Here is a 22,856-nt window from a genome sequence, read left to right on the forward strand (position 1 = left end):
CAAAGTCAGTGTCTAGGAGAGGCAGCTGGGTTGACAGTCACGTAGGGACGTGGTTTTCCGGCCCGCGGTGAGGGAACCCAAAGACTCTAAATGTCATTAAGCCTCATCAGTTCAAGTGCTTCCCTCGAACGAAAACTATGAAGCTTTGTTTCTGTTGTTTTGCTTTTTCTTTGAAAAAACTCAAGATCATTAGGAAGAATAAAGCTTATACCGCTGGGTAAACTGCAGACCGTTTGTTAAATGGCACCAGGGGCTGGGTGTGGTGGGCGCGCACGCACACGTATACAGGCGCGGGAATGCGCACGGTCAGCCCAGGTCCCCGCAAGAGGCTGGAGTGCAGCGGCTGAAACGTGTCCTCAGCTTCCTGGACCTCCCCACAGGGAGGGGCTTGTTTGATCTAAGGACTCCCATTCTCCTTGCCGGTGTTGGCTTAGGGAAGACCAGGGACCCGTTTGTCACCAACGCAGTGCGAGGGGACATCCACAGGGCAGCTTTTCAGAGACTTGCTCTCACTCCTGAGAGAACCACGGGAAGAGATGTTCTTCCTTGTTCCTTTAAATGTCATCGTGTCTGAATGAGACCCTCTTGTTTCCAGCCCGAGGGCGGGTCCCAGGCTGCAAACAGCCCAGAGAGACGGGAACCCCGGTCCTTCATGACGTCCCCAAACCATCCGACGGACCAAGCCCGTGGCAGGTGCTCTGGATTCCTGCGAAAGGGGACAGTCTATGTCTACGCCGTCTGAGCGGATTTTGTTCCTGGCTGCCGAGAGCACCCTGGCTCACCCGCACACAGTGTCACAGAAGGGATACTTCTTCCTACTTCCCTGCCCTCGTCCTGCTCACCCTGTAGCTGCATCCAACACAGGTGAGCACTCACTTTCCTGAAACGGCTTCTCTTCCTGCTGTCGCGACACCTTTCTCTCCGAGCCCCCTCTTATTTCTCCAAACGCTCCTTCTCAGCCTCTTTCGCCGAGTCGGTCTTCACTGCTCGGCCTCTAGCTGCGGCGCACAGAGAGTCCACTTCTGACTCCTTCCTCGTCGACACTCTCAACTAGGGAATGTCTCGCAACACAGCTTAAAACACCGCACGTTCCGGAGCCGCTGCAGGCACAGCCCAGCCTCTCCTCTGAACTTCCTCCCGTCCCCCCGGAAAGTCCAGTAGGTGCCCTGAATTCCAATGCACGTGACAGAATTTTTGCTCATACCACCCCATCCCCAGAAAGAAACGAGTGGCAAACCAAACCCCCACCCCCGCTTCAACCTTGCAGTGGGTTCTGTCATATCGAGGTAACATCCACAGGTCCCTTCCCGTGGCTGAAAGGCTGATGTACCCCGCCCTGGCCGTTCCCTCTCTGACTCCAACTCCCGAAATTGCCCCCTCACTCGTTTTGCTCCCGCCACACTGGTCGTTCACTCTCTCTCAAACAGGTTAGATCCATTTCCACCCGGGACCTTTGACCAAGCTCTTCTCTCCGTCTAGAATCTTCTCCCCGCAGGTCTTCCCAGGGCTGGCTCCCTCTTGCCTATTGGATTTAAGTTTATAAATCAGCTTTTCAGAAAGGCTTGTCTTCAACACCCAGTAGCTCACCAGGCAGCCTCTGCTGCAGGGCGCGTCCTCGTTCAGCAGGGACTCTGCGTGTTTGCCGCCGCCTCCCTGGCCCTGCGAGCTACCTGAGAGCCAGGGACGCATATCTGTCACCACTGTACCCCCAGTGCCCCGTATAAAACCGAGCACATGTTACTTGCTCAGGAAATGTTTGTCGAATAAGTGATTAAATGTATGAATATACCAGTTCAGGCTTTAGGTTGCAAGTGACAGAAACGTACTCTGGTTAACACATGCAGAAAACTGAGCAGCTTACAGCAACAACCGGAAGACTAGAAAATCAGGATCAGTTCCAAAATCAGACAGGAACCAAAGAGCCGAGCCAAATCACATCACAGCTGCGTCACAGGCTCCGTCGCCCTGGCTGGAGCCCCTGGACCCCTGGACGCTCGGCGGGTCCTTTATCAAGTTTGCTGATCCACACCTGGCCAGGTGCTGGCCACGCAGGGGCCGTGGCAAGACCTCAGAACATGTGCTCAACCCATGAACCTCCCCACTTGTGTCCATGAGGGCAGTCGGGGGTGGACAGTGTGGCCTCTACTGTCATCCTTGCTGGCAGCCCTCTCATCGACTTGACTTTGCCTCCACTGCACTTCCTCTAGGTTCACGTCCAAACTGGCTGGTTGCCGATGCTGTTTATGCCACACCCCAGCCCACCTCTGAGCTGGCCTGCGCGCACAGTGGAAGGTTCCAGGTGTGCTGACAGCACCCACCTCACTGGCACGACTCTCTGCTTCTTTGGCAAGTGTGTGCAGGGCCCCAGAAATGCTGAGATCTAAAGTCCCCAGGTTAACGCCAAGCAAAGAGAGATGCGAGTCAAAGGTGAAAGCCCAGTTCCTCGGCGGGTCCCCAGGGGGACTGAGCCTCCGTTGCCCCCGATGCCGCGTGCTTGTGGTGGCGCTGCTCCTGCTGCCTTGCTCACTTCTCTGTCTTGCTTCTGGGTTGTCTCGTTTTTGCTTCCCACGTACCGTCCCAGACAATCTACAGCCAACACTTGGGCAGGGTCTGCTTTTGAGGGAGTCAGAACAAGACGGGTTACAAATGACCTGTTGATTTTTCAAATTAGAACTTCTATAAGCACAGCTGCTTTAATCTGAGTCTTCAAGAACAAATATTCTTTCCCAGATGTATAGGGTCCTTCAATTTCTTTTTATTTCACTATTTCCATTTCTAGCATCTCCTGGAAAATTCATGCCAGTAATTGACATTCATCATTCTCTTGAGAATAGAAGCAGGGCCGGTTCCTCTACAGATGCCCCAACACCTTCTGTTGGATGCTTGTTTGCAACAGCAGCCTGAGGCTTTGCACACGCCTCTGACTTAGGGCAGGAAAACACTATACGTTTTCCAGGCCTAGTGACGCTTGGGAGGTGTCCCCATTATGCACTGGCTGCTTCCCGTCACCACCTCCGAGTGTCTGCAGGCTACGACTGGATGTTCAAATGCTACTTCTTTGGAATTTTGCTCCTCAGCAGTTTTATGCCACCATGTGTGCTGCGGAATCAGGAATAACGTGGAAAGGGGTCCCTGACCTGGCTCCACGCGGGACCCCAGGACCCCTAAAGGGTGGTCCAACTCTGGAGCACAAGATTCCAAGCAAACAGGAAGACGCCCCAGAATCCGATGGCCCCCACAGTGGCTCACTGCCCGTGTTCAGCTCCCAGGGAAGGCGGGCACCCAGGCAGCATCAGAGCTCAGACCAGCAAGCTAACCGGGGAGGGGCAGGGCAGAGGGCAGCGCCTGGACCGCAGCCCCAGGCTCGGCACCAGCAGCAGCCCCCCAACTTCTCTGGAAGCCACACCCAGGTATGTGGAACCCTGATGGCCTGGCTCTTGAAGAACAGCTAGGTCCAGCTGGAAATCTGACAACCAGGGGAATTTGGCAGGAAAATATTAACCATCCCCTAAAAATGAGTCACCGGGGTTGGGAGGAGGAATTTCAAATGCATTTGAGGGTTTATAATACTGGCTTCCTACAAAAAGCCTGGCACTCGTTCACACGTATTGTGATCTCTTTTTAATTATGTGGAAAATTGTAAAGAGGGAGCAAAAAGCAGAAAGCACTTGTATTCACAACTCCAGCAAAGATGCTGATGAAAGCATGGAGACGTGCTAGTAGTTGAGTCCAAACAGATGTCCCATGACTCGGCCTCGGAGCCCAAGCAGGCCGCACTCAGCCCAGGCCGCCTCCCGCACAAGCCCTAAACACGTGCCAGAGCCTCCAGCCTCTCCAAGTCCTGCCCAGAGCCAGAGCAGCTCAGGCGAAGGAAGGAGAGCCACGGAGGGTCCTTCGGAAGGCGTGCTCTGCTCTGGGAGAAGACACAGGGCTCAGATCCCACTTCCGGGGAAACAGAAGCCTGACAATGAGGGTCCAGGAGGAACCAATATGACCTTGAACCTCTGAGAGAGCTTCTGGGTCATGATAACTTGCTCAGATGCTCCATTAGGACATAGCCGGGTAAACTAGACCGCTCTGACCCTCTGTTTCATCATCTGTAAGACTAGGATAATGGCTGCTACTGAACAGTGCCCCCTAAGATACGTGTGAAGCACCTAGAGCAGCACCTGACCCACAACAGCTACGAGATACAGGTGAATTGTGTTCATTAAGGTCACACTAGCTGCTCGAACAGCCTAAGTCCTCAATGTCTTACCCTGATAGAAATTTATTTCTTACTCAGAAAATCCAAAACAGGTGTTCTTTGTTGGCAAGCCACCTTCCACACGACCAGGCTGGAGGCTGCCCCAGAGAGAGCCGAGTGGATGTTAGGGTCAGGGACACGCCAGGGTTCAAGGAAGGACGCAGAGTCCTCAGCGTGGTCTAGCAAAGGACGGGTCTTGGAAGGAGAAATGCACAGGCTATCAAGGGGTCAGGAGTCCTGCAACACAGACCATGCTTTGCTGAGCCCTGATTTGGGACAGAGGACCTAACAAAGGATTTTGTTTATTTGCTTTGTGGGAATAAATGGGGAAAACTGCCCATCCACTGCCCGAGAGCCTTGCTTCCCCCTGAGTTCCCCACACGCAGCCAGCCCAACCAGCCGCTCACCTAGACCTCTGTCGTCTCCTGCTCTCCTGACCCAGGTGAGACTGTGGGTGTGATTGTCCCAGCATCCTTGCACAGCCCAGGGACAGGCGCAGAGAAGCAGTGCAGGAATGGAGTGAACCAAACCCAGAGTGGCGAGGCGGGCATGCTGGCAACAGGAGGCAGGAAGGGAGGGGAGTCCGGCCTCCGGAGCAGTTGGGAGTGAGTCCTCCAGAGATGGGCCCCAGCCCAGCTTCTCTGGAACATGCCTGGAGCAGACCCTACAGGTAAGTTACAAATAATGGTGTCCCACTTGTACACCCTGGGCCTGGCCAGTCCCCGGGCTCCAGAGGCCTCCACATGTGAGCACCTGCAAGTCTTTGCCAAGAACATTCTCCTACACCACAGAAGGCCCCCTTGCCAGGGTGTGTACGAGCCAAGAGAACCGGAACATTGCCTGCCCAGGAGCAGCCAGCGGCAGGCGGGAGCAGGTGCGTAAATACCCCAGCTCCCCCTCCCCCGCTCTGCCGGGATCTGAGCCACACGTGCCCCAGGGGCTCCCAGAGTCTCCCTACGGGACTCAGGCTCCAGCCACCCTCAGCAGACACTAACGACACACCTTTTAACAGCAGCCTTCTCTTCCCCATGTCACTCCCCACTCCCCAGCCACTCAGGGACTCCCTTCGCCTCCCAAATAAACTACAGCCTTAGTCCTGGGGGCTGCGTCTGGGGGAACCCTAGTACTGAAACCGTGTTGTGATGCTCACTTCATGTCCATGAACCAATAGGGGGATCCCTGGAGAAATGCAGGGCTCAGCCCATCCCTAGGGGAGCTGGGCCCAGAGCTCACTGCTCCCCAAGTTCCTAGAACCTGACGCACCCCACTTTCCCAGGGTTGATCACCACAGGCCGCAGCTCAGAGCACATTGAACTGACTACACCACGGTCATTGCTGAGATGGAAGAGGGATGGGGAGAAGGCCATGGTGACCTCGACGGGGTAAAACATGCTTCTGGAAGGGGCCACACTCCTCCCTCACCTAGCAAGAGGAAAGGGAGGGGCGTTCAGCTGATCCCCTCCCCAGTGTCGGGGGCCCAAGAGGCCCGAAGAGAAACACCTGAAGTTGGGGCAGGTCTGACTCACTCCTTCCCGCCACAACCAAGTCCAGGGCTGAGACCAGCTCTCAGCTGACCGTGTGCTTGACCGCTGGACCTGCAGGCAGCTGAGCAGAAAGAGGGAGGCCAGCTGGTGTGACAAGGCCATGTGAGTTTTCTGCAGATTAGATCGAGCCAACTTTGTTGCACCCCTAAGAGGCTGGTCTCCTGGGTAAAGGAGCCAAGACCAAGAGGCTGGGGGTGGACCTACCTCACAGGAGGCTGCAGGAGGGAAGAGGAGATTCGCCAAGAGCCACAGACTCCTGCGGAGAACCATATATGCCCGAGAGTCGGCAGAGGGAACCTGCCCCAGACTGGAGCCAGGGCAGGACAGGCGAAGAGTGAGCAGCAGCAACCGATGGGAAGTCCACTCAGACCTCCCCTGGGAGCCCAGCAAGAGCCGCGCCGCAGACCGCCCTGCAGGGCAGAGAGGGAGGGTTGGAGGGCAGGCCAGGGACCTCTCCACGCAAACCCCACCGGAGCCGTGGGTCAGCCTGCACTGGGTTAAGAACAGAGAAGCTTTGAACTGGATCCGAGATTTAAACTCTACCATGGACAGGACCAGCCTCAAGATCCGAGAGTGATGGTTTTAGTAGCTGAAAACGACTAGCAGTGACAGAATTCAGCTGGGCTCCCATCGCTGCAGCTGCTGCCTGGTGGTCAGCGGTAGGTCAACACAGCACAGCGGGAAGCGGGTTTTGGAAATGCTGAGGCTGTGTCCTTGAACTGTGTCACCCACCAAAAGATGTGTCGAAGATCCAAACCCCGGTACCTCAGGATGAGACCTTATTTGGAAGCAGGGTCGTTGCAGATGTAATTAATTAACACGGGGGCATACTGCAGTCCCATGTGGCTGATGTCTGTACGAGACAGACAGACGGCCGTGTGAGGACAGACACGCAAGGAGAAGCCACGTGACGTCAGAGGCAGAGCCTGGTGTCACGTGGCGTGAGCCAAGGAATGCAAGGGCTGCAGCAACCACCAGAGGCAGGAAGCAGCAAGGAAGGGGTCTCCCCTGTGGCTTCAGAGGGAGCGTGGTTTGTCAACACCTTGATTTTGGACTTCCAGCCTCCAGAACTGCAAGAGGATAAATTTCTGCTGTTTTAAACCACCCAGTTTGGGGTACTCTGTTGGGGCAGCTCTGGCAAGCTCACACAGGCTATTTGGTGTTTGACACCCCTCCGCCACGCCAGAGAGCCCCTCTACGCCCCACTACCCACGCCTCCTGGCTGCAGCGGGGTGAACTCGTTGGGACACTGCAGCGTGTTTCTGTGGGCGGGGCTACTCCTATGTAAGCTGGGGGCTCTGAGGTGGGTCCCTAGGAAAGTGCCAAGGTGCACATTCCCTGACCAGCTTGAATGTCCATTTGAAGGGAACTTGTGACCATCACTGGGCTCTTTGTGGGCCCACTGGGCTGGCCTTATGCTAAAAAGGGAGTCTTCCAAGATGGGGAGCGGTAGGCATGGTCCAGAGGTGGAAGGGCTGTCAGAGCGGGGATGGCTCGCTCTTTCGTCCCTCTCCCAGAGTGGTGACAGAGGGATGCATCCCCCGGGACTTCTGGAGGCCATGTGAGCAGAGGTGGTCCAGGGATTCATGGAGGCCCCAAAGCTCTGCAGTTCCCCTGAAGCCACCCCGAGGTTCAACTGGGCCCTCCCAATCCCAACAAGATGCAGGTAAACTCAAACCCCCAAGGTCGTAGATGTGAAGGTCCCCACAAATTCCAGGCAGAGGCGTCCGGCCCTCATCGCCTCTCACTTCTCCCGGGTGACTCCGCACGAGGCTCAGCTCCCCACCCCCAACCCCCCACGACCAGTTTCCACGAAGATGCACTTGCTCCGAGCACTCCGAGAATTCAGAAATTTCCCTCCAGGATCAGGATGGGCACCCCAGGGAGTGGTCCTGTGACGACCTCGTCTCCCCTCACCCCTCCAGCTCTGCACACCTCCTCCTCCTCCTCCCTCCCCTCCCAATAGACCAGCCGGCAAGGTCACCCTCTGCCCTTACATGAGACAGTTCTGCTCACACCCGAGAGCCCTAATTCTACCTACGGCACTTTTCAGGGTATGTGTTATTCTGTTAAATAAATTCAATCTTCGTCCTAAATGGAATTCAGGTGACATCTGAATATGAATTTGTTGATTTCTTGTGTTATTTCTGAAGACAAGAGAAAAAGGTCTTTAACGGGAAAAGACCAAAAGCAGACCTCATACTCTGTCTCTGAGACTCCAGGAAAGGGCAGGGAGTCCTGGGGACACATCGCACCCCCAGCCGCAGCAGGTGGGAGCGAGGAAACCTCAGGGAAGGACCACTGCAGGGAGGGGGGCAGGGAGGAGGCTGAAGCTCTGCGGGAAGCCAAGAGGCAGGGGAGGCGGAAGCCAGCCTGGCCCTTCCAACCAGAAAGACTCCAGGGCCCCTGGCAAGGAGCAGCCTCCCTGGCCGTGGCGTGCCGGAGCATGTGGGTGAATCCGCAGGGAAGGGTGGCTTGTCTCCACCTGGTCCCTGCACATGCTGGCTGCCGGAGCTCTCTGCCCCCTCCACTGGGTGCCCAGGACCATAAGCCAGAACTGGGCCAAGTGCCCCAGCCTGGGGGGGATTCTGACAACCCACGCTCCGGAAGCAAGACGGCCAAGAACGCCAAACCCACAACACTTTCAATAGACTTTATTAAAAAGTTTCTTTGTATAAATTTCCTAAAAATTTTAAAATTAAAATTAATCCCCCACCCCGCACAAAAGAAAAAAACCACAACATTAGAGGAATGCCAAAAATATTCTCTATTATGACTTTCTTTTAATTCTTTAATTAAGGCATTGGTCCCAAAGGTGCACACAGAGCAAGGGATTTTGCTTCTTTCTAACTACATCATTTGTTAGAGGCCTCAGAAAAAGAAAATTAGCTCGAACGCTAATCCAGGAAGTTAGGGGGGAATGACAAATTGAACGCTTGTTTCTCCGCTATACACAGGCTTTCCATCTAAAGTCTCGCTTAACTAGAAAGAGGAGAAAAAATGAACCAAGCGAAAGGATATAGAGCAGCCGTGACATCTGGATTATTTTCTAGACTTTACATTTGCCTAAAACAGGCACAACACGGAACTCCAGAGGGAAGCTGAGTGTATAGGAATGTTCACATCACCACCAGCAGTGGGTAACTATTACACAATGTTCAAGGCATACGATAGAACTGCCGGGAGACGAGAGTGCCGGGTCCACAGACACAGTTAGCACCATATCGAGAGGGCATGCAGCAGAAGGCTTCCTCCCCGGCTCGAGTGTAAATCAAAGCGTGGAATGGTACAGTGCCAGGGGACCTACACCCGGAGCTTCTACAGAGACGAGTTGGCAACGGCTGACTCCTTCTTCCTCAAGAGGTATATGTCGCTGGCGAGCCACGCTTAGGTTCCAATCGCGCTCAGGACTTCAGGCTTGGCGGGCACTGGGCGATGAGCGGTGGGTGGGCGGGGAGAGGGGCCGGCAGAGAGGAGGAGAAGAAAAGCCACGTTACTGAGCAGAAAGGACACCGGATTCATCATGACATGATCCCACCACCTCTGGTTTTCATACCTCTCTCACTTTTCTGCTCAGTACCGTCAATAGCTCCCTGTGGCCCTCTGGGCCTGGGCTGGGGCTGCCTGTGCGGTCTGAGTCCGTCCTTGCGCCCTGCGGCACGCCCCAGGCCTCGGTGCAAACCACACCCTCCCCGTTCTGGTGCTGAACCCAGGCTCTGCTCCAAGTTTTTATTTTGTTACCAATCAAGTTTCCCAATATAATGGAGAGAGTGGATGGCCCCGGAGTCAACGTTATTATTTATAGGAAGCGAAATTATTTAAAGATGAATATGTGGGGGTCATCTATCTTCCGTGTTGTCTATAACTGTCCATTACATTGTTTTCCCAGTAATCGTGTTTGGTGCAGTATTTTATGAGTAACAGGGACTTAGTAACATTTCTGAAGAGCGACAAGTAGTTGCCATGTGTTTTCTCACTGGCAAAAATACAAGGATATGAGTATGTTTTTAGGAAACAAAATAATAATTCAAAAAACAATTTTATGTGTTTTGTTTGAATATCTTTCTTATCTGAGGATATAATTTATCTTTTTCATATATATCATAATCATTTCAATTCAAATATTTCCCAAAGGCAACTTATTGACCTGAACTTCTTCTCATTTGCAGAAGCCAGAAACACGAAGAAGACTCACTTACCAGGAGCGCAAACCTTTTCACATTCTTTCTGTGATTCGAAGTTGTTTTCGTTTCCGCCGCAGCCTCCGTACCAGAACCTTGCACAGCTTTTGGTCTTTGGGTCATAGTACCATTTTAGTATAAAATCCCTGCAAGTCCCTCCTTCTTTCGGCAACTTACATATATCTTTAATAATAAGATGAGAAAAGAGAACTAATTAGGATGTGCCTGTTACTCTGCTCCCCGCGCCAGGGGCTAGGTGTGACCGCAGCGCGGCCACAGACAGAAAAGAGAAAAGAGCTTCCAGGCGGAAACTGCCTCAAACTCTGCGCCTGTGTCCTCACCGTCCTATGGACACAGCGGTCACTTACGGCTTTGCGAGGGACAAATGAAATGATATCCACGAGAGGACGTCATAAACTGCACTCGGAGTCCCAGACGTCAGCTACACCCTTGGATAATTTAAAATGAAATGAATTGTTTTTTCCCCGTTTCAATCACTGCCCCTTCACCTCTAATCGCTTCAGTGCTAACTAGTCAAAGAAGAAACCAAATTTTAAAACCTTGAGAGTTTTCTATTCTTAGGCCAAATGGCAATTAAATTCTGTCAGAACATAGTTCAAAAATAAGGCTGTGCATTTCACTATAAGCCAAGTACAGTGAAAATTAAAGGTAAAGTATAAAAGAAAAATTCCTTATAAATGTGTATATGGGAGCGTGTGTGTGTGTGTGTGTGTGTGTGTGTGTGTGTGTGCGCAGCCAACGCCTTCATGACCTGCCAAATCAAACAAGTAAGTAAAGAGGAGAGCTAGCACTGATGTAAAATGCACGACTGCACAAATGTCACATAGCAAAGCTATTTTGAAGACAGAGAAGCATTCTTTTTCCAGTTAAGGAAGTTAGTGTTTGAATGCACACTTCTGATGTAGCCCAGCTGCAAAGTAAAGCTAAGGTCCCCTCAACGCCTGGAGAGAAAAGTTTACAGTTCATACACAGTAAGACTTCTGTTTACAGAGTTTTCTGGCAAACTCCAGGTTATTTCTGAGAAAGAGAAGCATTGATGTCAACCGTTATACATTTGTAAGTTTGAAAACGTAAAACAAAAACGTAAGCCTTCTTTCCAATACTGCCTGGAGCCAGGGATGCTGCGTGTTTATGTGAGGAGCTCCAGGCCTGAAATGCCTGGCTCTGCCACAAAGGGTGACATCCCCACTGGCTTCCCCCCAGCTAGGCGGGCTGCTCGCAGCCGCAGAGGTGCCGTGCATCTGCCGTTCAGGTGAACACCGAAAAGCACAAGGAAAACCTAAGTCTTCAGATCAATAATCAAAGCGTGGGTCACCCACAAGGGAGCAGACTCAAAGGTACATAGGAATCCACCTAAGACATTTCCTGGCTGCTGTGGGGGAGCTGTCACCCCATCGTGGGGCCGGTGTCCCCATGACCACAACATCTCCTAGTTGCAGACCCTCTCAGGGCCCAGAAAGCCAGCAGCACCATCAAGAGCCTTGGACGACCCAAAGAAGCCAGGATAAAATAATGACGATTCACAAAAACAACCTTCTTTCTCTTAAATGCACAATAATTGAAGGGAAACGCCCGGCCGCCAAGGGACATCGTGCAGGGAACTGAGCACGGCGAGACTATTTCACCGCCCAGTGTACTCCTCGAACACCGGAGGGTTCCCAGTTGCATAAGGCCCGAGTGAATGGCTGCCTGGTCCCTTCTCATTTCCTTGCAGAAGCATCTCCTAAGTGGCCCTCATTTGTCCCATTTTATTTGTTCTAAGCGCGCCTGCGTCCTAGCCATCTGTGCTTAGCTAGTCAGTTCCCACCCCCTGGGCTCTGCGGACAGATCGTAAGAAACCTGCCCAGCCGCAGGCCCCAGCGTGTGGCCTCTGCTCCCGCCTCCCATACTTCTCACGGTCGCTCCCAGCACCCAAGCCCCGCTCTGCCCTTACTCCAGCAGGAATCACCTCCAGGACTCTGTAAGGTTACCAGCGGAACATAGGACGCTGTCACTGTGGGCACACAGATACTCGGAAAACCAAGACAAATATATGAATGAGGGCCCCACACTGTTCAAAGACAAAAATTTGAGATTCTCCATTTTTAAAGCATGAAAATGGGAGATTTTATGTTCCAGTTTTAAACGCCACATCATCTTGACGCTGAGACCCACCATTTAGTCTGGACTCACCTAAGCTGTGTCTACGTGTGCTAAAGCAACTGCTGTACAGCAAAAATAAATACATGCGTGCATACATAAATACACAAATAAAACGTCCTGCAGTACGAAGGGAGACAGTTGGCCCTCATTGAACGTAATCCGGATGTTTCCCTAGAACAGTGAGCCTTTGGACATGACAGTTCTTCATGTTTTCCCTCTAAAATGTTTGCCCCTTTGGGCACAAGCTGGGAGGGAGGAGAGTCCTCTCTGTCTGAGAGGAGTGTCTGGCTGCACATTCATGAATTTGCTCTTCCTTATTGCTGAGAATGTAGTGGAAGCCCAAATAGGACTCAAAATTACCAATACCCTTTCCTGGTTTTTTGCCTAGAACAACAATGCAAATAAGTTTCATTTTAAGAGGGATGTGAAGGCTGCCTGATTTGGACCACCATCTGGTGAAGCTTCCTCTCTGTTGACCACTGGGTGTCAGAGAGCATCCAAACACAAGAGAAGAAACCGGTGCAGCCATGATGTCAGGATAAAACGCTGTTCCAGAAACCCTGCCTGTGCACAGAAGCCGCAGGAGCCAACGTAGGACATCTAAACAACCAACTCCCAACAGCAGTGAAATGCAAGGCACCCTAAGAAGCACAGTTGCTGTAGTAAACATGTGTGTGCGCACACAGGCACTCACACGCAACAGGCATGCACCTGCTCGCATATAACAGTCATAGAAAAATCAGGAAGGACACGCACTCGGTCACTAACTATGGTTATCAATGCTGTGACAATGAGAATCACATATATGAATACTTTACACTGAATAGCTATTAATTTTATAATCAGCAAAAAAGAAAATACTTTTTGAAACAGAAAATATGTTGATTGGAAAATCTTGCCATGTTTTATCGTTTGAACTTTCCCTAGTGTTTGAAGGCATTTTTAAAGGCATCAGCTCTGACATTTTCAAAAGCAGCAAGTTATCGCCATGTACGTGCTTCCTCGAGCGAAATGAGGGGAGGTGGGGCGGGAGGTGTTCATGCTGCGGTTGTAAGTATGCTCCTCGGCAGTTTAATAGTCTCAAAAACAAGAAGACTTAGTCGCCTTAGGACTCCACGTTGTGGATACGGTACAAGGCGCTTCCGAACCTCAGGGCCAGGTATGATTTGCCTGAATGAGAAAACTCACCAGCATCCACGTTTTGAGACTTGGTTGGTTCAAAAGGTATTAAGGAAACTTAACTGAATTTTTAACTTTATTTTTAAATGTAGCCATGATTAAGTTTTGGATCCTTTATTCCTTCAGATCTCTACAAACAGACTTTTGTATTTTCAGACTTCATGATAAAAATATACCCTTTGAGGCTCATCATAGCCCAAAGTCTGCAACTGACAAAAACACGTCCTCACACAGAGACAAACAGAAGGCCTCGAAGATGCCTGTTTCCCTTTAACCCAATAGAGCAAATATTGGTAGCCATTTAACTTACCTCAACTCGTGGGATTAGTTAGTTCTTTAAATTATTATTAACAGAAAGCCAGATACGTCCATTACATTCCCATTGCATCATTTCATGCTAATCAGTGATACACATTCATAGTGGGATACAGCTAACCAAGTACTGCATTTCATCAAATCTAAGATATCTCAACTTTATGATGCACTATTACCGTATGTTCCTCTAAGTAACACAAGATACTACCAGCGAGTCATGACTTGTCATCAACTGTAAGTCACATTTCAATTTCAGAAGTGTTACAATGGGGAAAAAATGTGCGTCTTAGAATCAATAAAATTACTGAATGTTGATGAGCACAAAACTGACGGCTCCTTCAGAGCTATGTAAGTGACCTAGTGACACCTGCTCAGACCAAATGTAACCAGTTCTACAGAACGCTAATTTCTAGAATAAGGAATAAAGAATGTTACGCATTTTGTTAGTTGTTTTGGCTAGTTGCTGCATTGCAACTTCAATACATGTGGTTAAGCCAACAATTTAGGATTCATTTTGTAATATTACAAAAAGTAAATTTTCTGAGTTAGATTTTTTTGTGTTTGGAAACTTCGGAGAGTCTTAGCTTTAGTGATAATATGCATAGAAAATATCCATCTATGGCTTCCTTAGCCCAAAATGAGAAGGGGCAACAGGGAGACAGAGACGTGGGATCAAAACCTAAAACAAAAATTAGCAACTGCATAGCGCCGTCAAAACCAGCAGTGACGAAGCGTGTGGCCAAAGTGCGCAGCACGCTCAGCGCTTTTATAAGGCTGCGATGACCAATGACAGGTTCATTCAATTGCTGCTGCCATTTAGAGGCAGCAAATGTGTCACAGAGAAGTGGCTGGGGTGTTCTTTCAGATGCTGAGGAAAGCACAAAGTAGGGTGAGGTTTTTTATAGGGATTCATTTTGTTTTGTTTAAAAAAAATACATATTAACCATTTAAAACTGAATCGTGTAATACTGCAAAGCCCGGGATCCTGAATGTCAGTAATGACGCCACAGGTCTGCTATGGAATCGACCTTCGTCTCGAAGCTGAGGTCTCCGTCCCACACACAGCCCTTGTCCCAAACAGGGCCACGACTTAGGGACAAAGAATCCCCTAACCAGACTGTCCTCGCAGTGTGCGCCTGTGTCAATTTCCTGATAAACAAGTGTCTATTAAATGTGAATTCCCAAAGGGCAAACGTGAACGTATGTGAATGAAAACTCAGGTGTTAACCCTGGTCACCTCTTCTCCCCTGCAGCAGGTGACCAGTACTAGGGACTCTGTCATTTCACAACGGTTTTGCCCACAGATTCCCGCATAGATTCAAACAGAGGTCACTACATTTCCTAAATCTAAAGTGGCAAACTACGAAAAGTACAGGTCCTTAAGACAGAATCTTTTATTCACAGAGGTAAAACAAGCAAGCAATAGTATCAAGCACGTAATACTAAGAAAGGAACCCATCTCTGCAAACGTAAGGCATGTTTCTACTTAGTGGATGTTGTGGAATGTAAGAGGAATTAAAATGCGTATATGTCCGTATAGAAAAGCTAGCTTCAAAGCTTCACTGTGCCTCAACTATCTAGAAAACACATCTTTGGAGAAATAATACATATTGTGGTCACTGATATTTGGATGCAAAATATACCCGCAACTACTGAATAAGAACGCAGTTACTATTTTTTTAAGTTATTTAATAAAGAGTGGTTAGTTGCCACTCATTTTTCTATCTCTAAAAATATAAAAATCATTAAAATATTTTACCCCTCTGAGGAAAATGGCCAAGATGACAATAACCAGGGGGGAGCGGGCGAGGGGGGAAGATAAGCTTTCATCTCCTAATTTGGACAGTACATTTCGAATTGTAGACATTTTAAAGTAGGTATCCAATTAATTTAATTCAAAAAGAGCTCTCAAAAGTGACGTGTACGTGGGCACAGCTACATATACTCATGGGGCTGACCTGTCCGAAGCGCCTTCTCCAGGGAAAACGCTGTTGGTTACCGTGCGGATTCCCGAGGTCCGTTATGCAGGGACTTGTTCTCAAGAAAAACAAGAATTTGCATCTTTGCACTGGGTAGGAGATACACGCAGATGCATGGGCACACACATACACGTACACACACGTGAAATGGCGAGAGGACATGTGTACCCTGGCTTTGAGGGTTACACACTAATCGGTGTGAAGGAAAAGGATTTTAGGTTCATCTATAACAAACAACGTGTAGCCTTGAATGAAACATGAGCCCCAATTACAAAAACTCTTTTATCTTTATCACATGGAGAGAGGAGATCTAAGTGTTAAAGGACTGGATCAAAGCACCTTCCTAATTCTGAACCTCACAACTCAGTATTTAAAAAAATAAAAATAAAAATAACCAGCCCAGCCAGACTCCTGCTTACAGATTGTGTTGTTTGTGTTAACTGCACACCATTTATATATTCTTATCCCTCCGCACCACCCATAAGAGAACCAAAAACATCCCCAAATCTTGCTGTCTGGTTTAGTCCCAGTCATTTCTCTCAGTGAAACAGCGGATTGGCTGGAAGTTTTATATTTCCCGCGCTATGCTGGGGTAGAGTTAACCAGTGAGCAGGAAACAGTATGCACAGGTTTCAGCGACTTTGCAGTCAGAGCTGGATCTGTCCTGACCCACAGCTCTGTGGGAGATCTAGTGTGGCCCTTGTGGCTTCGCTTTGAGCTCACGCACCACGTTGGGCTGGCGGGAGGGGCTCACGCAGGAGGGACCCCGTGTGACAGGAGCTGCCGGATGTCGCCGGTGCAGAGGCCAAAGGCTCAGCTCTGGTCCTGTGACCTGGGACTCAGAAAACTACGTATGAGCAGAAAGCAAGAGGGTTGAGCCTCGAATTTTCTTCTTCCCTCTCCACCCAACCCTCGTGGCACACGCCTACTTCCATTTTTTTAATTTAAGCTGAAAATCCCAACACTAAAATTTTTTTGTAAAATCTTTTTATACAATCTCTAAGAAGTTAAACTCAATTACCCAGGCTATCATGAATTCCTGGCTCATTTTCATAAATTTCTATTAAGAAGTTTCTGGTTCAGTCTTTCCACTGGAAAGGCTAGAGGAGTGTGAAAAACGCACAGCTGTCGCTAATACTGGCCAATTCCTAAACTTGTCAATAGGCAAACTATTTTAAGCACCTTTCAGCTATAAGTAGGTGACTTATTTACCTTCTTAAACATCTGTGTGTACAATGGTTCCACAATTCCAGCACTGACTTAGTTGCTTTCTTTCTAGCAAGTGCTGATGCCACGTGTCAGCATGGGTGTGGCCTACAACTGGTGACAGTCCTACAGACACACAGACACGTGGACGCAGGGAGTCCACCAGTGGAAGAAGGCTTTCTCTGAAAGAAGGATTCTCCCACAGTGGCCTCAAAGAGAGGCGGGTGCAGAGTCAGAAAACACTTAGAACCATCTAATTTCACTTAAACATAAATGAGATAGGGCGTAGACTCCATAGAAAGGGTCAGATGGAGGGGAAAAAACATCATTTTAAAAACAGTGGAAAGAGTAAAATGAAGAACAGGTATTTGACAGCCCCAAAACAATGTGCTGTTGCTTCTGACAACGCAATGCATATTGAACAGGCAGAGCCACTTCTAAATCTAGCACAACACAAAAGCAGCTCGGCACTCGACACCTGCCTACTCACCATAACCAACTGTAGAAATAAACACTGTAAAGAGATAATACACTTTCCTTCTCCTGACTGTGGCCGATACACAAAAAATGAAAAATCGTCCCCATAGTTAGCAGAAAGTTTTTGCTTCAGGTCTGTAAAACAATAGTATATCTAAATTCCCATGCAATATCAATTTTTTATATTAATACCAACATCTTTTGCTGAACATTCTTAAGCAAGGCATAAGGACTATTTTAATAATCATTTTCTTGTGGAAGAACAAGCCAAGCTCACATCCTGCTAAATGAGCGATTCCAGGTCTCTCAGAGCCCCACTACCCAGGAACAGAGCAAATTACAGCTGTCAATCCCTGAATTGCACCTAACTCGTCACTAACTTAGCAGAATGTGCACCTCTCCGGGGCTCAGGCACACGGACGGTGCTGTCACAGAGGAGGCTAGCACAGTGCTGAGGGAATTAGGACCATCCCATGGGTTGGGCCCAAACCCAGGTATTTCTGGCTTGTCTTATGCTCTTCTGAGCAGTTTCTTATTAGATGAAATGAAAACTCTACTCTTCGCAGTGTCACAGACCACAAATCCACTCCAGGCCCAGTATGAGGCACAGGGTAAATGACTAGTGGGCACATGAATTCTGGCTATAACCCCAAAAGCAACTCCCATCGAACTTTCACTAACAGTCTGGTGACAGGCCAGGTAAGTCTCCACTTACAACTGGACGTTTGCAGAGTAAGACTACGTTGGGCCGCACAGAGCCACTTTGGACCTTTCCCCGTAGAAGTCATGCCTGCCCTAAGAATTGGAACCCAGGAAGATGGCCTGGTATCAAGACTTCGAAACCTTTAAAATCTTTGGAAGAATACCTTCTTAGTGCCATTAATGGAGCTGATACTTTCACAACTCACCTGTTTCGGTAAGAGCCAATGGTTCTGTGCTCACCATTAAATTGATGGTTGAACTAGAAGCTGACCTTGCTGGCTGTGGAGGTGGCGGCTGAGATTTTTCTGTAAAAGAAAGATAACAAGTGACTCGTAGGTAATCAGAAACTGAAGGGCTTAGGAATCCTTAGCAACCAGCGTGAGGTTGCCTTTCCTGATTAATGTCTCCTCTGAGGGTGGCCACCGAAAGACAGAGATGCAGGAAGTCTCTGCGCACGCCCCTTACACCTCTTTGCTGCCGTTCAGGAGAACAGAGCCTTAGGGCGGGTGGGTCTTTGGACTTGTCTCTCTGGGGCCTAATTGTGGTGTGGATGGGAATTCCCTTTCCTTAGCATGGTTCCAAGAGAAAAGGGGAGGCTCCCCCTCCATGTCCCTAGAGCAGAGGCGTCAAGAAGAGTGGGAGGGGGCGTGGAGGAGAACTTGGAAAGGAGAGAGAGAAGGGACCATGAATAGTTGAGAAAGGCTGGGAGAGCATTTGAGGGCAGCCTCAGCGCAGCGGGGCAGCTGTAGGGACAGCAGCCAGCAGAGGGCAGAGCCCGAGCGCAGCAGGACCAAGGAGGCCGATTCTGCAGGAGCGCAGGACATCCCTCTGCCCCGGGGCAGTGAGACTCCACGGGCACCTCTGTCACTCCCCAGGGAGCCACCGACTAGCTGGTGTTTTCCGCTCTCTGAACAGGGAACATGGGCAGGGCGGGTAGCACAGAGCCGCCGCCAGGGGCTACATTGGAAGGGGCCATGCTCAGGCCACCCGATCCTCCATCCAGTAGCCCAGGACCCCGAGGGCAGGGCCACATTTCACATGCAATCCCATTTTCCATTCTGTCGTTTTATAAAGTTAGGGTGCCACCAAATCACCCAGAGCTTGTGGGCTATTTTTTTAAATTTTGTTGCTATTTCAGAGTAGATTCAATAAATAAGAATGTTCCCTTTATGTCCTGTGTGATAGTCCACGTATAAATCAGGTATGGCGTTCCCCAAACCCACCGCGTACTTACTTGTACTGAAACTGCCGTGGTAGGTGGCTCTGACCTGCGACTTCAGGTAGCAGACCACCGCCACGTGGTACATCTGCCCGGCGAGCAGGCCCCCGACGACGCGGTCGGTGACCGTGAGGTTCTGCCTCAGAACCAGGGACTGATCGTGGGCTGAGGTGACTGTGAGGTCATAGAAGTAAGAACTCGGGGTCTCGGGCCTCTCCCAGTGGATCCTGGCGCTGTTCTCCGTGATCTCGGACACCTGCACTTCCCGGGACGCCTTCGCTGGAAGATAGACCAAAGCAGAGCGTGCAGGTAAAACACAAAATCCTGCACGCCTGAGGCACGCGGGCGAGAGAGAACAGCTGGAGGCGGTGTGTTAACAGACAGCCAATATCAAACTCAGGTGAGGCAGGGAACTGACTTCTTGTTCAAGCTCCTAAAACACGTTGGTTTTGTCATCTAACCGCATACATGAAATGTGAAACTTGCCGTAATTAAAAATCTCTTTGTTCATCAAGGTACATAGCTGTCTTTTGTTTTTCTATTAAAAATATCTGCTGTTGAGAAGATACTTTGAAAACGCCAGGCCCAGCATGCTAATCGCAAGTTGTATTCAATGCAAAATGAGCCCCATCATTTAAAATACATTAAGTCATGAAATTTTAGGGCATGACACGAATTTCTTTTAAAGGAATCTCCGTTTACTCTCTGCTTATAAAAATGAAGATAATTTCCATCTTTTTGTGAGCCTTCCTATGCAGCTTGTGACCCTCTAGAGTCTTCTAACATCTTCTCCGAGGAAAGGATGAAATAACACACTCTGACCCTAGTTCAGTCTGAAACCTTCTTTCTCATGGTCAGCAGCAGTGTGGGTTTCAGCCTTTGGGCAGGGCTGACCAGCCAGGCTCCGACCCTGCAGTTTGCTGAACTAAACCCTGTAAGCTCCTCAGCACACAGCGGAGGGTTCCGTTTCTGCAGGTGTGTGTGTCACGGCAGGGACAAAGCCTGCGGTTAATAGAGGGCTCCAGTCAGATCTTTGCAAGTCATATTCTAGGGGAGGAGGGTCTGGCTGCAGACAGCAAGCACAGAAACTGCCTCTGCGCCGTCTAAGAACCATCAGCAGGGCTTCCTCTTTCTTTCTCTTTAACTCCCTAAATAGTGTCTGAAACCCTACTTCGACACAGAACCTCTTCCCTTTAGATTAAGACAACTCAATTTCCAGGTGAGGTGGGCTGTGCCCCACTGTCATCCCACTTGTCAACCCCAAGGCGGGGTTGGGGGCGTGGCCTGGGGAGTGGGAGAAAGGAGGCGGCAGAGGCCGGAGACCCATTTTGGCTGCGCTTTCTCCGGCACTCGCCAGCCTCTAGGAACTCGGAGGATCAGAAGACAAAGACTGCTTTCTAACATAGAAAAAAAACAATGTTCTGACAATTCCATGCTCTGACCAGCACCTTTTAAAATACATCATCCGTATGTACGGACCTCAGATCAATGTTACATTCCAATTGCTTTACAACCAGGCCTTGAGGACGTAACAAGGTGGCGGCGCTGACAAGGCTTTCTTACCCACGGGCTTCGCAGTGGCTGGCTTGGTGGTGGCTGGTTTGGCTGCCTGTGGCCTAGAAGCCTCGGGCTTGGTGGCCACTGGTTTTGCAGGAGCAGCAGGGGGTCTCACAGCTGCTGGCTTCGCTGCTGCTGCAGGCTTTGCTGCCACTGGCTTCGCCGCTACCGCAGGTCTGACCGTGGCCGTCTTTGTGGCCACAGGCTTGGCAGCCACAGGTTTTGCAGGGGCTGGCTCCTTCGGAGGGGCTGGCTTTGCAGGGGCCGGCTCCTTCGGAGGGGCTGGCTTTGCAGGCACTGGCTCCTTTGGAGGGGCTGGCTTTGCAGGGGCTGGCTCCTTCGGAGGGGCTGGCTTCACAGATGGCAGATTTACGATAGTTACTGGCTTTGTCGTGGTGGTCACCGGCTTTGTTGTGGTCACTGGCTTCATCGTGGTCGCTGGCTTGGATGTAGGACTTGCAGTGACATTATTTGGAATGTTTCTGTTAAGACAAATTAAACATTACCTCTACCTATACTTTTGCCTGCTATCTAAAAAGTAAACAAAGACATAACCCCATGAGCTATGTGAAATTTGCTGTTTTAGCAAAATGCATGCAGTATTTTTAGAGATTACGTATAGTACTACATACATTAAATTCCTTCTTTTTAGGATCTGTGCCACAAAAAAAAAACTACATACTCAACAGCATGTAAAAAAAATGGAACCATTAAAAATGAAGCTTATATTGTACTATAAATACATCGGACGTATTATTTTCAATTTATAAAATAAAGGCAGGGAGAAAGTAAAAGAGAGAGTAATACATGATATTTGACAATATTCTAATTATAATAATTAACCAACTGAAACATGCACCAAAAATTAAACACAATCAATAGTTAACTACTTTCACTATAAGCAAGTATCCACTCAACAAAATGCCCTGTTTGGCTAGAAAATTATAAAGTCAGCAAATATCGTTTTGTTCCCAGGGCTTGTCATTGGGAGTATGTGTATGCTTTGTTTGTGTTAATTTTGGTGGGGCTTTTTTGTTTGTTTGTTCAGATTTTTTTTTCTTTTTTTAGAGACAGGGTCTCACTCTTTCACCCAAGCTGGAGTGCACTAGCATGATCACAACTCACTGCAACCTCAGACTCCTGGACTCAATGATCCTCCTGACTCAACCTCCTGAGTAACTGGGACTACAGGCTCATGCCACCACGCCTGGCTAATTTTTTTTATTTTTATGTGGAGACGGGATCTCTCTATGTTGCTCAGGCTGGTCTTGAACTCCTGGCTTTAAGTGATCCTACGGCTTTGGTCTCCCAAAGTCCTAGGATTACAGCAGTGAGCCACCATGCCTGGCCTTAATTTTGGTGTTTTGTTTGTTTGTTTGTTTGTTTGTTTTTTAATTTCTTGATATCTTGTGAATCCCTGGAAAGAATAGCAACATAGTCAAACAGCCACCACAGCAAGACCCACATTTTATTCCTCTCTTGCTCTTAGAGGAAAATTCATTATTTTATAGACATGGTGCTATGTGTCATATGAAGTATATTTTCAATTTGATATCATAAAATTTCAAATAGTAGGTTGCTTAGTTCATTCTGTTTTCCTAAAGATAAGAAGGTTGAGCCAACTTTAGGGAATGTTCCAGAGAAATAATAAGGATCGAGCAGGGCTAGCATCATAGTGCCAGGGTAAGGACAAGCAGCTGACCACAAACATGTGAGCCTCCTAGAGACCAGAAGAACCACCCAGCTGAGCCCAGACTAAAATTGCTCACCCACATAATTGCAAATTAAATGGATGGTTCTTGTTCTAAGCCACTAAGTTTCTGGTAGTTTGTTATGCACCAAAAGCTAACTAATACAACAGATTTTTTTAGAAAATAGCCTACATTACCCTTGGGAAGTCACATTTTCTGAATTTCAATGTCCTCATACATGAAGTTAGGAGTTGGATGGAGAACTTCTGCATTCCTGTTAGCACTACAATTTTTTTTTTTTTTTTTTGAGACAAAGTCTCACTCTGTTGCCCAGGCTAGAGTGCCGTGGCTTCAGCCTAGCTCACAGCAACCTCAAACTCCTGGGCTCAAGCGATCC

At 49.2% G+C, this 22,856-nt stretch overlaps 1 protein-coding gene across 1 annotated transcript in view; it reads right to left on the reverse strand.

Annotated features, from left to right (window-relative positions):
• Positions 1 to 8,430: 8,430 nt before the first annotated feature.
• Positions 8,431 to 22,856, reverse strand: part of COL6A3 (collagen, type VI, alpha 3) — an 84,038-nt gene continuing 69,612 nt past the window's right edge. The window contains exons 38-42 of the mRNA XM_012648820.1: positions 20,775 to 21,250; positions 19,227 to 19,490; positions 18,199 to 18,297; positions 9,990 to 10,154; positions 8,431 to 9,218 (exon numbers count right to left, since the gene is read on the reverse strand). Coding sequence (XP_012504274.1) covers positions 9,178 to 9,218; positions 9,990 to 10,154; positions 18,199 to 18,297; positions 19,227 to 19,490; positions 20,775 to 21,250 — 1,045 coding nt within the window. The 3' untranslated portion in view covers positions 8,431 to 9,177. The remainder of the gene's footprint in view (positions 9,219 to 9,989; positions 10,155 to 18,198; positions 18,298 to 19,226; positions 19,491 to 20,774; positions 21,251 to 22,856) is intronic.

Source organism: Propithecus coquereli, unplaced genomic scaffold (assembly GCF_000956105.1).
Source record: "Propithecus coquereli isolate 6110/MARCELLA unplaced genomic scaffold, Pcoq_1.0 Scaffold295, whole genome shotgun sequence".
In the NCBI taxonomy this organism is placed as follows: Eukaryota; Metazoa; Chordata; class Mammalia; order Primates; family Indriidae; genus Propithecus; species Propithecus coquereli.